This window comes from Enoplosus armatus, chromosome 5 (genome assembly GCF_043641665.1).
Source record: "Enoplosus armatus isolate fEnoArm2 chromosome 5, fEnoArm2.hap1, whole genome shotgun sequence".
NCBI lineage: Eukaryota > Metazoa > Chordata > Actinopteri > Centrarchiformes > Enoplosidae > Enoplosus > Enoplosus armatus.
The window spans coordinates 15,714,989-15,727,911 of record NC_092184.1 but is presented as its reverse complement, the minus strand read 5'-3'; the positions used below and the strand labels follow the sequence as shown (position 1 = coordinate 15,727,911).

The window sequence follows — 12,923 nt, the reverse complement described above, 5'->3', positions numbered from 1 at the left end:
TTGAAAAAGCTTTGTGTCAGTATTCAGCACAGTTCAAGTTTGTACAACAGACTGACATCAGGCCAAGAATCAGCTTACGATCAGTGATTACGACAACCAGAATTTCAGCAGTATTCGTTGTGGTTTTTTATGTTGTTGTCTCAGAAAACAACTGCAAGTGATTTTAGTGTCGGACGATGCTTGAACCAAGTTGAACATTTGTCCAGTTGAAATGATAGTGAAAACAGTTCATGTGGATGACACCTATACTGATAACTCATGTTTCAAATTTGAACCTTCGCTGGAGTTTGCAATAAATCACACAAACGGTCATTTAACATGAGTGAGAGATAATCTTTCTAAATGGCACGCTGTGGCCATTCCACCTCTACGGGGATCTTTTACCAGAAAAGAAATACAAGAACCAAACTTTGGTACCTGGAATTTGAGGCATTTTTTACTGAAAGGTTGAAACTGAGAGTGGAAAGCCACAAAATATCACTGCATGCATTAAAACAAACAACTGAAAACAAGTAAGTGGAACATGATCAGTGTTTTTGTTCCAACAACCAATCATCATCATGTTTGATGAGCCCCAGTTTCCATCATAGTCACAGAGCCAGTTTTTGACTCTTTTGAAGGAATGCTTGTTTAGAAATCCAGGAAAAAAGTGCTCCACTGATGTCAGGATTCAAACCTGCAGTAAATAGCTGATGCACACATCAATCATAGTTATCAAAACAACAAGAAAGAAACCAACATCAAATGTCTGCTGTGTTCTAGTGTAATTGATATCTTCAAAATCTTAGTTGTTGTTTTTTTTACAAATTATATGATCAGATCAGCTAAAGCAACATCTATCCAGTGTAAATACACTGTAAGCAGCCAAGAACTTAAGAGAAGTCTGCTCCACCAGAGGCACAAGTACACAAGGGGACTGCCATAGAGGGGGTGATGCTAAATACAGTACTCATTATAAAGGGTCCCCTGGGTCTTACATGAGAGCTGAAAGATACATATAACTCATAACTCATGACGGCCCCTAAAGTTAGCCCAGACAGACATAACTTTGGGCAGAAAAGGATGCCATTATGGGGTTATATATATATATATATATATATATATATACACACATTATAGAACATAGAATCAACCAATCATTCAATTCATGGCATCAATCAACTGGTATCATCCCTTTACAGGAAACTGTGATGTTACTTTTCTAACCAGACTTCTGCTGTACCTCTTTTGGCAGCCTTCTGTCCAGCTCCTGGAAAAAAGCCTCCAGTGCCTCCACCATATCCACCATAACCACCTAAATGAAACCAAAGGAGCAATGGTGAGTGAGTGTGCTGGCTTATAGTGTAGTGTTAACTTTCAAACACAATTTCAAAGACAATTTAGACCTTTGGTGTGAAACCTTATGAGAGTGGTTTAAAATGCATGTTGTTATACTGAGAATATAATGTTCTAACCTACTGTGAACTAGATGTTACACTTTTGCTTATATACACCACCTATTCCAGTCTCAATACTCACCTCCTCCATGGCCTCCAGCTCCCAGACCACCACCTCCAAGACCACCGACTCCTAGATTGCCATAACCTGGATGGGAATAGACAGTAGGCAATAGAGCAGAGAGAATGAAAAAGAGTGAGAATTACAGGACAGTCAAAGAAGAGAAGCAGACTTCTTCATAATGAGTTACTAGTGCTTTATTCAGCTGTAGTTACCCTTCAATATAAATAACCCATCACTCAATCTTACATAAAAACATTTTCCAGAACCTACAAGTACTACGTACTGTACATTTGAAAAAATAAAAAATAAAGCACATGAAATATGACACAATATCATGTGTGGTTAATTAAGTTTGATTGAAAACACTCACATCTATGTTTCTAGAGCCAAGGACAGCACCTTGGGCTTGAGCTGACCCCCTCTGACTAAGAAACATAATAGACAAAACATCAAAAATGGTTGCCCATCTGGTTATGCTGTATTCTTAACACTGGAGGGAGCAGTCTCTTCTTTCTGAGACCAAAAGCCCCAAACGTATGTATGGGCGGCAAAAGCTTTTGGCTTTGATTTGACGCATGAATAAAGTCATATCCCAGCTTGGGTTTCTGCTTGCTGACAAAAAAATGTGAGAAGAAGATATGGAAATGTAAAAAATGTGGAAAGAGGGAAAGGACGTGGAATAACCACCTGCTCATGGATTGAAAGAAATTGGATGATCTTTAACCCATAAGAACCCATGGTGACACCAGTGTAACACACACTTCAAAGGCCCCAGAATCTTCCTTATACAGCTTTGTGCTTGATCTTAACTCATTAAGTCCTTAAGCGACATATACGAAACATCCTGATGTGATGGTCATGTCAGGTCGGGACCTTTTCAAAATGGTGGTGTGACATGTAAACACAAGTGAAGGAAGCAACTAATTTCAAAAAGCCTGTATTTTGATGCTAAAGGTAAGTTAAAACCCATTTAACGATTCTAATGCTTTAATAGTGTGTCCTGTATACAGTCAACCTGTTTTGACCATATTTCTTGAACAAATTAATATAAAACAATAAAACAAGTAAATTTACCATAAACGCCCAATGTAACGTATATGTAACATCACAGATCTTTGACATTAAGGGGTAGTATAAAAAACCCCATCAGAAATGTCTTCAATGTGGTCCACTTGGTCTTTGGTGTACTCCCCATAATTTTCCTTTGAGGGGAAATGGGTCTGGGTTCTTATGGGTTAAAGTTGGGAGCACAAATGGGAAAGTGGAGCCCACTGTACAGCTAACAACATTTAACAGCTACCAACATAAAACCCTAACCCTAACCCTAAAGAATATTGAACCAAATTATGTTTTATCTCAGCCGTAAATCTTGACACATGTACATTTAGATTAGAAGACTTAAAATTGGAAAATAATTTTAACTGAAGGCTTGCGTTGCTTGGATTTAATAATAAACAGAAAAGCAAATAAGCAGTGAAGACCAACTGCTACCACTTCCTACAGGAGTGACATGTCAAAAATGTCCAAATTAAATTAAAAAAGGTAATTCAATACATCAGGAAAACTCTGCCTAACATTGTTAACCTTTGATTTGTCTGACATTATAAAACATAAATAACACTATACTTCAAGTATAGGCTAATACTTTTCAATGGATATGGAAAAAGTGAGTTATTATTCAAATCTGGATTCATAAATTGAACTTAACTGCCAAAGTGATATTTCTATTTTCTAGGACTAACATATGAGCCTCCATGTTTTAGAGTTGCATTTCTCAGAGTAGTGTTAAAAGAAGCTGTGAGTTGAACAAACTCCCCAATCAGTGACAAACGTGTTGGAGTAATGAATGAAATTTGAATACTGCCAGCAAGCTAGTCCACCAAGGGACTTGTTTCCATCAATACTTGTGAGCCAAAAAGTCTGAGGCGAGAGCTACTAAGTATGGGAAACAAGCTGAACAAGAAAGGAGGGGGGGCAGATCAGACTGGAGGATGAGTGCTTGGAGTCCAACAAGCTGCATGATGCAGGTAACGATACTGACGAAGAGGGGGAATGTGCTGGGAGAGACAGAGAGAAAGATGGAAGTGTGGAGTTTCATGACCTAGTCAAAACAAACGTGGGCACTGGCCTTTCCAAGGACTTGGCAAACAGAGCATGCAATGCGAGCCCAGACGCTAAGCTAAGCGCCCTTGCAATAATCCATCTCCTTCAAAGCTTTCAGCTCGATTCTCCACGATTGCTCAACCATCCCCAGACACACCTCGAAGTAATAACAACAGTTATCAATTCTTATATAAATCCAATCTAGAGCGTTCCCTTTTCCACTGTCTCTCTCTCTGCTGATACAACAAATCTAATTTTTATCAGTGAGCTCCACATACCATACAAATGTTAAGGAATTTACGGGAAACTGACAAAAAACAAGATAGTTACAAGACATATGCAACATTGCTGATGCCTTAAACCCTTAAAATGATTAGAGTTTGGCTTGAAATGTTCCTTTAAAACTGTACTGTCTGGTGTCTCATTGGCCAGTCTGAAGTGTATGTGTGTGTGTGTGTGTGTGTGTGTGTGTGTGTGTGTGTGTGAGTGTTGGAAATATACAGCACAGTCTTTGCAACAGAGAGATTATGCATGTCATTGGAAGAGAAAGATGAAGAGAGAGTGAAGACAGGCAGGACTGTGGAGACTTTAGCTTATTCATCCATCATCTGGCCCACCTGTGCCCACATGTGCATGACCCAACCTGGCTCTGGGTCAACCAGCACCTGCCACGTTGAGCTCAACTCTCTGATTTGAGCTCAGGAGTTAGCCTGAGGGGGAGTGTGTCTGTGTGTGTGTGGGACCATGAGTGCCGGCCTTGAGCAGACACAAAGTTTAGACAAGGAAGAAAGGAAAAGAAACGTTATTTTCTGAAGTTCTGACATGACTAGACAAAAAAAAAATAGTACTCTGGAGGTTGTGTTTTCAGGGTCAAAGTGAGAGGACATGCTAACAAATTCTGGACCTTTCTCATTTTGGCATCCATCCACTGATTGTATATTTGGGAGGCTAAAGTTTTAGTGCAAAAGCTCTCTGTTTAGCCATATTTACGCCATCTTGTCAGCTCAAACAAGCATGCTTTTGTTGGAGCACTATCATTACAGCATGTCAGCTCACACAAATAGACCTGTCTTAGCTCACACATTATTGGAAGTCTACACCAATGTTGTTTGTTGTCATGAACCACACACGAAAAGACTGCACCGTGACCCTGATATCAAATCATCGCTTTTCTTTGGTGCTGTTCCCAGTATTTAGTTGATTGCTGACAAGCTGAAGGATTTCTATACGCTAATGCAGCGGCTAATTTTCTAGATGACCCTCAAGGCATAATAGGAAGCTCGAGAGACCACTTGAAACTGCCTTTGGACTTTGGACAAAGGAACCCTACAAAAGGTCAATACTCTGAATACAAGATGGAGGGGACAGAAATCCAATACTACACAGGAGGGAGGACTGAGGGCCAAGGAAATTGGAAGGTAAGTGATGCAGGACTGCAATGCATCATAGTTTCCTCCATTTCGATTTTTTTAAGTGTGACAGAAACATGGTTTACTAGCCAGTTTCCATTCAGAAAAGACCATTGGCTTTCACAGCTGTGCAGTGACAAGTGCACCAGCAGGTTGTCAAGGTGAAATTTGGGATGGTGTGGCAGTGAATAATTGAGCATCACCCAACAGTGGTGATTCATTTGTGGTGGCTGGTGTAGGAATGATCTCAGTGAGGGTTCACAAGTAAATGCAAGTCTAGACCTTCTCTGACAAAGAAGGAGCCTTGTTTTCAGAGGAATGAAAATGTGACGAGGGACAGGCCACATTGCCTCCTGCTGTGCCATGTCATGTGCATTGGTATTTAAACTGGAGACTGACACTGAACTAAAACTGGCCAGACAGCATGGCTAGTTCTTTAAGTCACCAGTCATGTTCTCGAACTCAGGTCCAGTACAAGTGATGGATATGAGCCAGTGTGAACAGAAATATCTGGTTTCAATCTCAAAACTGAAACGTCTTGCTCGTGCTCTACTGGGGTTAGGTAAGGTAATCGTCTGTTTCAGAACCAGAGGAATACAAGAGACATTAATCAAAACATTGTCTTCAGCTCTCAGTCTCTTTCTCTTACTCTTGTTCTCCCCGACTCTCCATCCTTTGCTCTTTCCACTCGCTCTTTCTTCTCCAGAAGGTGTCTAAGGGGTTGCACCGACCAGACATGAGGTGTTAATAGCAGCAACCAGAGGAAGCCAAACGTGAGAAGTGAAAGATGGATTTTCTCGCTCCTTTCCATCTCTTCCCCTTTCCTCCCCCTCTCCCCTTGTCTCTAGTTTCTGAACCAGCTGGGCCTGGTGAAGGGTTTAATTTAAGAGTGCAAAGAATTCCATGGCAGCCGTCCACTGTAACTGACGGCAGACGCACAGAAAGCAGACTTCAGAGCTCGGGCTCTGGAATGTCCAGGAAATGTTTGGGACTTGTTTCTCATCTTTGTTTTAGCTTATATTTAATCAGGCAAGCTGTCTAAGAACAATTGTTTGTTAACTGAAAAGCCAGGGGAAAAGATTACAACTCATATGTCTCTATAATACTGTTGTCTGAGTTGGAAACCAGTTTCGGTGTGAAAAAGTGACGGGTGGGTCACAGAAGAACGATAAATTGTTGATCTTGTGCTCAGCTAAACACTGGATTTGCTGTACAAACCGTCATAAACAATCAAACCACAAACGTACAAAGAGTAAGGGTAGTTGCAAGAAGCACGTGTTATGGCAAGGCAAATGCTGCAATTTTCTGAAATGTCATGGAAAATATTCATGATAACTTCTTCAAAGGCTCTCTGGAGGTCCCCAGAGTATCAGCATTTTACTTTGACTGACAGGAAGATTCTGGTCTTCGGCTGTGGTCCCATATAAATTTTCACTTTGAAAGCTAAGCCCATCATTATGTCCTTCATTGTCATGACACCAGATTTTTATCAGCATCAAATTATCACACTGTTCCACTTCCAAGTTGGTGGATAGATTGCATTCTTGCAAGGTGACGCAGGACAAGCTGGGTGAAAGCAGAATGATGTGAGGTGCTGTAGTGATTCCAGATCGCGTGAGACAAGTGGACACACTGAAGCTCCCCTTGCTTGCTCTCCCCCTCCCTCTCCTGCGACCTCCCCTGCTCCTTGTCACTTTCAGGTTCTCTGTGCTGTCAGTCTCGGGCACCGAGCTGCGAGAAGCAGGACTAGTTACATGTTGGACTAATTAAGTATTCACACAGTCACACCACTAGACACAAACTCTCCCTCTCTGGCTGGTGTGAGCCAGCCGACTTTGGCGGCTAGCCTTTTATTGTTTTCGCCTTCCTTTTCCATGGAGTCATTGACACTATCAATGAGAGGTCCCAAAGCCTCAGCCTCCCTCTTCGCCCGGTGACCCCGAGCGCACAACTGCCAGAGCTCCTACAGACAAACAGGGACAGGGTCTAAGGTTGCCTCATTCTCTAACATCTTTGCTTTTGGGCCTGCATCCAGGTTGAAATCAGTGTAATAAAACTGGACTAGTGTAGTTGGCCATGGATGGTATGGGTGGTCATTTTTGATTTTTATAGGTGACATTTGCATCATACTTATAAAGGAAATGTGCTCTGTTTCATAATGTGGTAAACTCTTACACTGATGAAGCAACTTTGGAGGGTCTCACCAACCCACGCACTTGGGCATCAGAACACACACACACAAATGGCTCCAGATTAACTGTAAAAGTCACCATTACACGTTATGAGGATTACAAACAATGCCACCTTGCCAAACTAGGCTGCCTTCCCAGTGACGTCTGTGGCTGTGTGACCTCACTGGCCCTTGTCCTTGTGAGTCCGTCACCTCCACAAACACATGCCTTATTTCAAATACATCTGTGCAAAGACCATTACTGCTGTCCCTTAATTCAAACTGTACTGATTTGGACACCATGCGTTACAGCATATCCACTGCGTTTGTGATGTCATTGTTTATGCTACAAGTCATACAGAGCACAACAGTACAACACGCTATGCTATAAGCTTTCAAGTTGACCAAACAGTTCGGACTTTTCCCAGTTTCTGTGAGAGCTGAGAACCTCTGCTGCTATTCTACATTTTATCCACTTCTAAAGGAATGTCACAGTTGCTCTGCCAACACTGAGCCCCCGAATATGTCTAACCCAGTGCTCATACCATTGCCCATTTTAGCTTAGCACACACACACACAGAGAATGTACTGTAAAGGCATGCAGACAAGGAAGAAACACTCTGCAAGCATTTGAGTATGCTGTATTACACAGAGGACAAGTGGACTTGGAGAATCACTTTTTTTTTAATCTGCAAGTATGATCCATGTCTAGGGAAGTTCAATTGAGCACAGGGGTGAGAAAACCAGTCAACCAACAGCCTGTGGCCATGGTATGTAAAGTTGGCCAAGTGCATTTCCTCTCCCAGATGGTCCACATATGCATCTAACTGCCATTCCACTGAATACTTTTCTGACAACTCAGGGTTGAAAAAAAGAGACTAGTGTTCAACAGGCTGGCTTGACTCAAAACATGCATATTGAGACACTGACGTTAGAGTCATTGAGCCTGAAAAGCATTTTCCAAGTTCCTCTGTCATTATAAAACGCTATGATCATTGTACAGCCATCTGAGGCATTTCACTATGACAAATATATGGGATGCTCTACAAAGGAAAACAAGTGAGACAGTTAAATTGCATCATTGACAGGGGAAAATCTGTTTACCAAATTGTACATTACATGTATGTAGAGGTATTGCTACAAGTTGAAGTCATTTAAAAATCATTCATCTTCATAAGTAATTTAGTCCAGTACTAGGTTTAGATAAGTATTAAGAAAACATTTCCTTGAGGTGAGATCATTGTAGTGAATTTCAGTTCAAAAATGACTAAAACTGCACTGGGAACTAACACCTTCTGCAGTGACTATTCAAAATCATACGGTGTTTCAAAAGTATTGCTTCAAGTTGCATCACAACCTAAAGCAATACATTTATAATGCCCTGCATTACACTTCAGCACAGACATAAGCCCTGCATAAATCAGTCATCATGAGCCATGCCATGTATGCAAGTATGTGACCTTCTACCCCTTGTGTTGCACATTTTATTCTCTCACCCAGTGTGGAACACATAAATCAACTTGCATAACGAAATATCTACTGAAAATGGAAGTCTTTACTAACTCAGAAAACACCATTGTCATTGCTTGCTCTGCCGCAAATCCACAAAACAGGCCTTCCGATTTCACGCAGAAGTTCACTTCTACCAATGACTGCAACAAGGTCGTTCAACCAGTGATCTGTCTTCATGGACTCTCAGGGAAATAAGAGCAAGAAATTTCTCCATCACTACATAAACAACACTTAGTCTGTGCTGCCAGATGGACAACGATAGTGGTCCATGCTCCAGACCTGCTGGCAAACAGAGCAGGGGAGAGGTTGTGAGAGCATGCCAAGGCATGGCTCATCAGCTAACACGGTGAACATGGAAAAAAATTACATTGGTGGTAACATGCTCACAAGAGAACAACCACGTAAACATGACACAGAACAAGCTGGTGAAAGGCTGGGGAGCTGTTGTTGAGTCATAGTGAGTGTCAGTATCAGTTCAATGTGGGGGAAATACCACAGTTAGGAACTGTAATGTGTGGCATGCGTGACTGATTAGACACCAATAAAAACTAATAAAGCCCTTATCTTATCTTGCTTTACTCCGATATCATGTTAATTCATGAGATGAATTCGAGAGATTATTGAAGACGCTAACAACAACATCTGGTGACATCATCCAAGATAAATTGTTTGGGAAGCAACAGGCATTTCCAATGTGAACAGCCAAGCGGTGAAGGCTGTGTGCATATTGGATGGGTGAGTCGAGTGTGGGGTGTTATGGCTCTGATATAAGAAAAGTCTCTTCTGCAGACAGTTCAGGTTCCAAGATATTGAAAGCTTGACACTGAGGCTCAGCGTAGAAAAGATTGAGAGGGGGAGGAACGATAAGTGAGTAGGAACAGAGGAAAATGCCATCTTTCACGTAGTTCTTGTGTCTGAATAAGCAGTACTTGATTCATGGTGTGTGTCTGTGTGCTGGAAGAGATACTGTATGCCCCCAAACCGATGTCAGGATATATTCAGTATTTATGTATATGTGCTTGTGTGTGCACATGTGCTCACACTTTTAATTACACACATATGAAGACTATAAACATATTTACATACACTCACAGTCATGCACATTCACATGCAGTTGCTTCCAGTCTCTGACAGCTCAGAGGACAGGTCTGAGCTCCAGTAATGAAAAGCATATGTGCTCCATGAGACTAAACCTCCTCCAAGCTCATCTTCTTTTGGCAAAACACTTTCATCCTCACCTCAATCTATCAGTCTACTTCCTTTCAGCAAGTGCTCTAAGCATGTGTGTTGTGCGAATGAATGTGCATATAATGTCTGTGAGTGGTGGTGTATGTGTATGACATATACAGTATACGGTACATTCGTAAGAGTTATTGGTCCTTTCCGTTCTCCTTGCTTCACCCTGACTCTTCTCTGTCCTCCCGACATCCATTCTATCTTTCCATTTCTTTGCCTTTCCTCTCTCTTCCTGTTGTGAAGCAGACAAGTACCGCTTCTTCAAACAATGACCCTGATATGAACCAGAGGGTTTGAAAATGAACCAAAAGAACCAGGCGTACTGATGGGCAGTGCATTTTAAATCGCAGAAAGATGCACGTAATATGTAAAATGATCCAAAGTTTGAAAAGAGCGGGCGGATGGTGATTTTTTCTTTTATTAATTTCCTTCTTTTTTCTGGCTGGTTGGTAGCAGGCCACGCCCCGTTTGGGGGGGAAGAATCAGGCTTAAAACAAAGGCTTGTTTAATACAAAATTAATGTACATACAGAAATTGTATTCAAACACACGTCTGTGATTTTTTGCGAAGTACCTGTATGTGTCAGTCTGGTCTATAGCAGCATCGAAGGTCAACTTTGTTGAGCTACTTTTGGACTGAGAGCCTACACCTGCACCTACACCTACTTGTCTTTTGCTGCAAACACTTACTTTCAGATTAGATTAGATAGTTTCCTTTTGGAGCAACCACAAAATGACAAAACTGGTACAGGAACATGTATGACGAGCACAGTCTGGGCTGGCCGCTCGCGGGACGTCTACTTGAACTAGCTGCTGATGCCAACTCGAGGAAAGCCCCAAACAACCCACTGCCAGCCAGCCTTCAATTTATTTCCTTTGGTCATTGCTATTTTCTTTCACACACACCTCCCACAGACTTTATGTGCCTAAACACTAACAAAAAGATGACTGCTAGACATTCTCGTGACAATAATGAGAGATGTTTCAAATATGTAGTCGTGTAGACCCTCACTGATAATAAGGATGGACAAAATATTAGAAACACAATGGTGACTATAGTATTTCATCCATCTACTAGTGATATCTATAATCTGGGCAAAGAAATTCTAAAATTCTGCTATTGTCAGTTTTCAGACAGTGGAAAACAGTTCAGGACAGGTGGGACAGACAGCATGTTGTCTTTCTGTCATCTTCAATTAGGAGAGTTGACTGACAAGCTAAGCATGGACACATACTGTAGATATCCCACCCAGGCACATCCTTTCTCAACCCCAAACAGACTATTGTAATGGTACAATAAAACTACATCAACAGCGCAAACAGTAACCTCCATGTTTCTTGTTCACTGAGTTCACACTGCCTGAAAGTGACAAGACCCTAGTCTACGAAAGCCAAGTTTTGGCAATCACACCATGAGGATTAAATCCACCTTTGCTTGAGGGAACACTGGACAGGAGACCAACAGCTGTTCATAAAGAGAAAGTTCCTCTTTCCAGCTTTCAGTGTATTGTCAAAGCTGGATCCTGACAGGCCTCACAATTAGTGTAGCCTAACATTTACAAGGTCTTGCATGAGCTATGCTGCAATTCACTGCAGTCACGCTACTCACATGGCCAGCTGCTGTTCTCCATTACTGGCCAGGCAAGGTGCATATCTGTGGAATGCAATGTCACTGCTTGGCTTCCACATGAGAATGAATGGCAGCTCTCTTGATGTGTGTGTGGGTGTGCACCTAAGAGTAATTCACCATTGTTTGCATTTGTGTCTCTTCAGTAACAAAAACCTGCTTTATATATTAAAGGTTAATAAAAAGGGTCAACGATTTTACATATGCTGGTAGCATATAATTTCTTCTGGCCCGTTTTCTGCAGCACAAGCCAAACACTGACTAACTGATGCAAATGGATTCAACCTGTGAGAGGTTTACCTGCTGGTGAAGTGTAGATGTACATCTTTTAGTAATGGAAACTTCATACTTGTATGGTAAGTAGAAAGTTGTCGCATCCAAACTTGGATAGCTTCAGGCAATATTCTTCTGATGGAGTGGAAATTGCTGATATGAAAAGTCACCACTGATGGAAACCAACATTCAGATATTACTCAACACAATTACAACCATGAAGCGGAACATATTACAGACTCTTAGTGAATTTAAGTCTCTCCTTTCATTTCCAAAATGTATAAAACCTTAGCTGACCCCAAGCTGTTCTCTCTGTGTTTGAGGTTTTCTTTCTTTCCCATACAACAGAGATTAGTATGGCGTATGGGAGGGAGCACCCAGACCCAAACTGCTCTAATTTCAAAAACACAAGGAGCTGATTTTAACATAGTCTGCCTTCCTTTTTCTCACTAACGCAATTTCTGCCATGTACGCCTGGTGAGGGAGAGGGGAAGAACCCATGCATACAAAAACCAGGGCCACACTTCCCAAGTAAGGCTCCGCTAATCCCAGCCAAAATCAACTTCCACCAAATACTGGATATTAGGTAATTTTCACAAAACGGCTCTCCTGCAACTCTTGTTAGCGGGTAGGGTTGTGGCACTCCAGAGGGACCCTTCTGTAATCCGCTCCATGTGTTATCAGGACTATAAGATGATTGCTCGGTTCCTTATCTTTCTAAACACATAGAGGTAGGCTGAGATCGTATCAGCAATGCTTACAGAAATAAAACGACGGCTAAACATTGCTGAAGCACCAATGCAGCGCAGACTGTAATACAGAAAAAGAAAATATTTACTGAACGGTATCGGAGAGAAGGGCCGTGGTAAATCTCAACATGGAGGTTTCCAGATATTGTAAGGGTCTAACATTACAATAACATTAATCAGTGCTCTGGCACCATTGTTTGGCAGGCGTTGATGGCCGTTTGCACTCTGCCAATCATCACTCCCTAATAAAGCAGAGGTGTAGGAGTGGAGGAATCTCTGTATGGTCCCACCCAGTCAGGACGCCCCAAACTGCTGCCAAGCCAGTGTAAACCAACTCCGACGAAA

The 12,923-nt window shown here is 41.7% G+C and overlaps 1 protein-coding gene across 1 annotated transcript in view; it reads right to left on the bottom strand.

Moving 5' to 3' along the window:
- The window catches only part of LOC139285473 (elastin-like), a 30,320-nt gene that overhangs the window by 4,286 nt on the left and 13,111 nt on the right, over positions 1 to 12,923 (bottom strand). Inside the window, exons 6-7 of the mRNA XM_070906040.1 lie at positions 1,519 to 1,584; positions 1,223 to 1,294 (exon numbers count right to left, since the gene is read on the bottom strand). Coding sequence (XP_070762141.1) covers positions 1,223 to 1,294; positions 1,519 to 1,584 — 138 coding nt within the window. The remainder of the gene's footprint in view (positions 1 to 1,222; positions 1,295 to 1,518; positions 1,585 to 12,923) is intronic.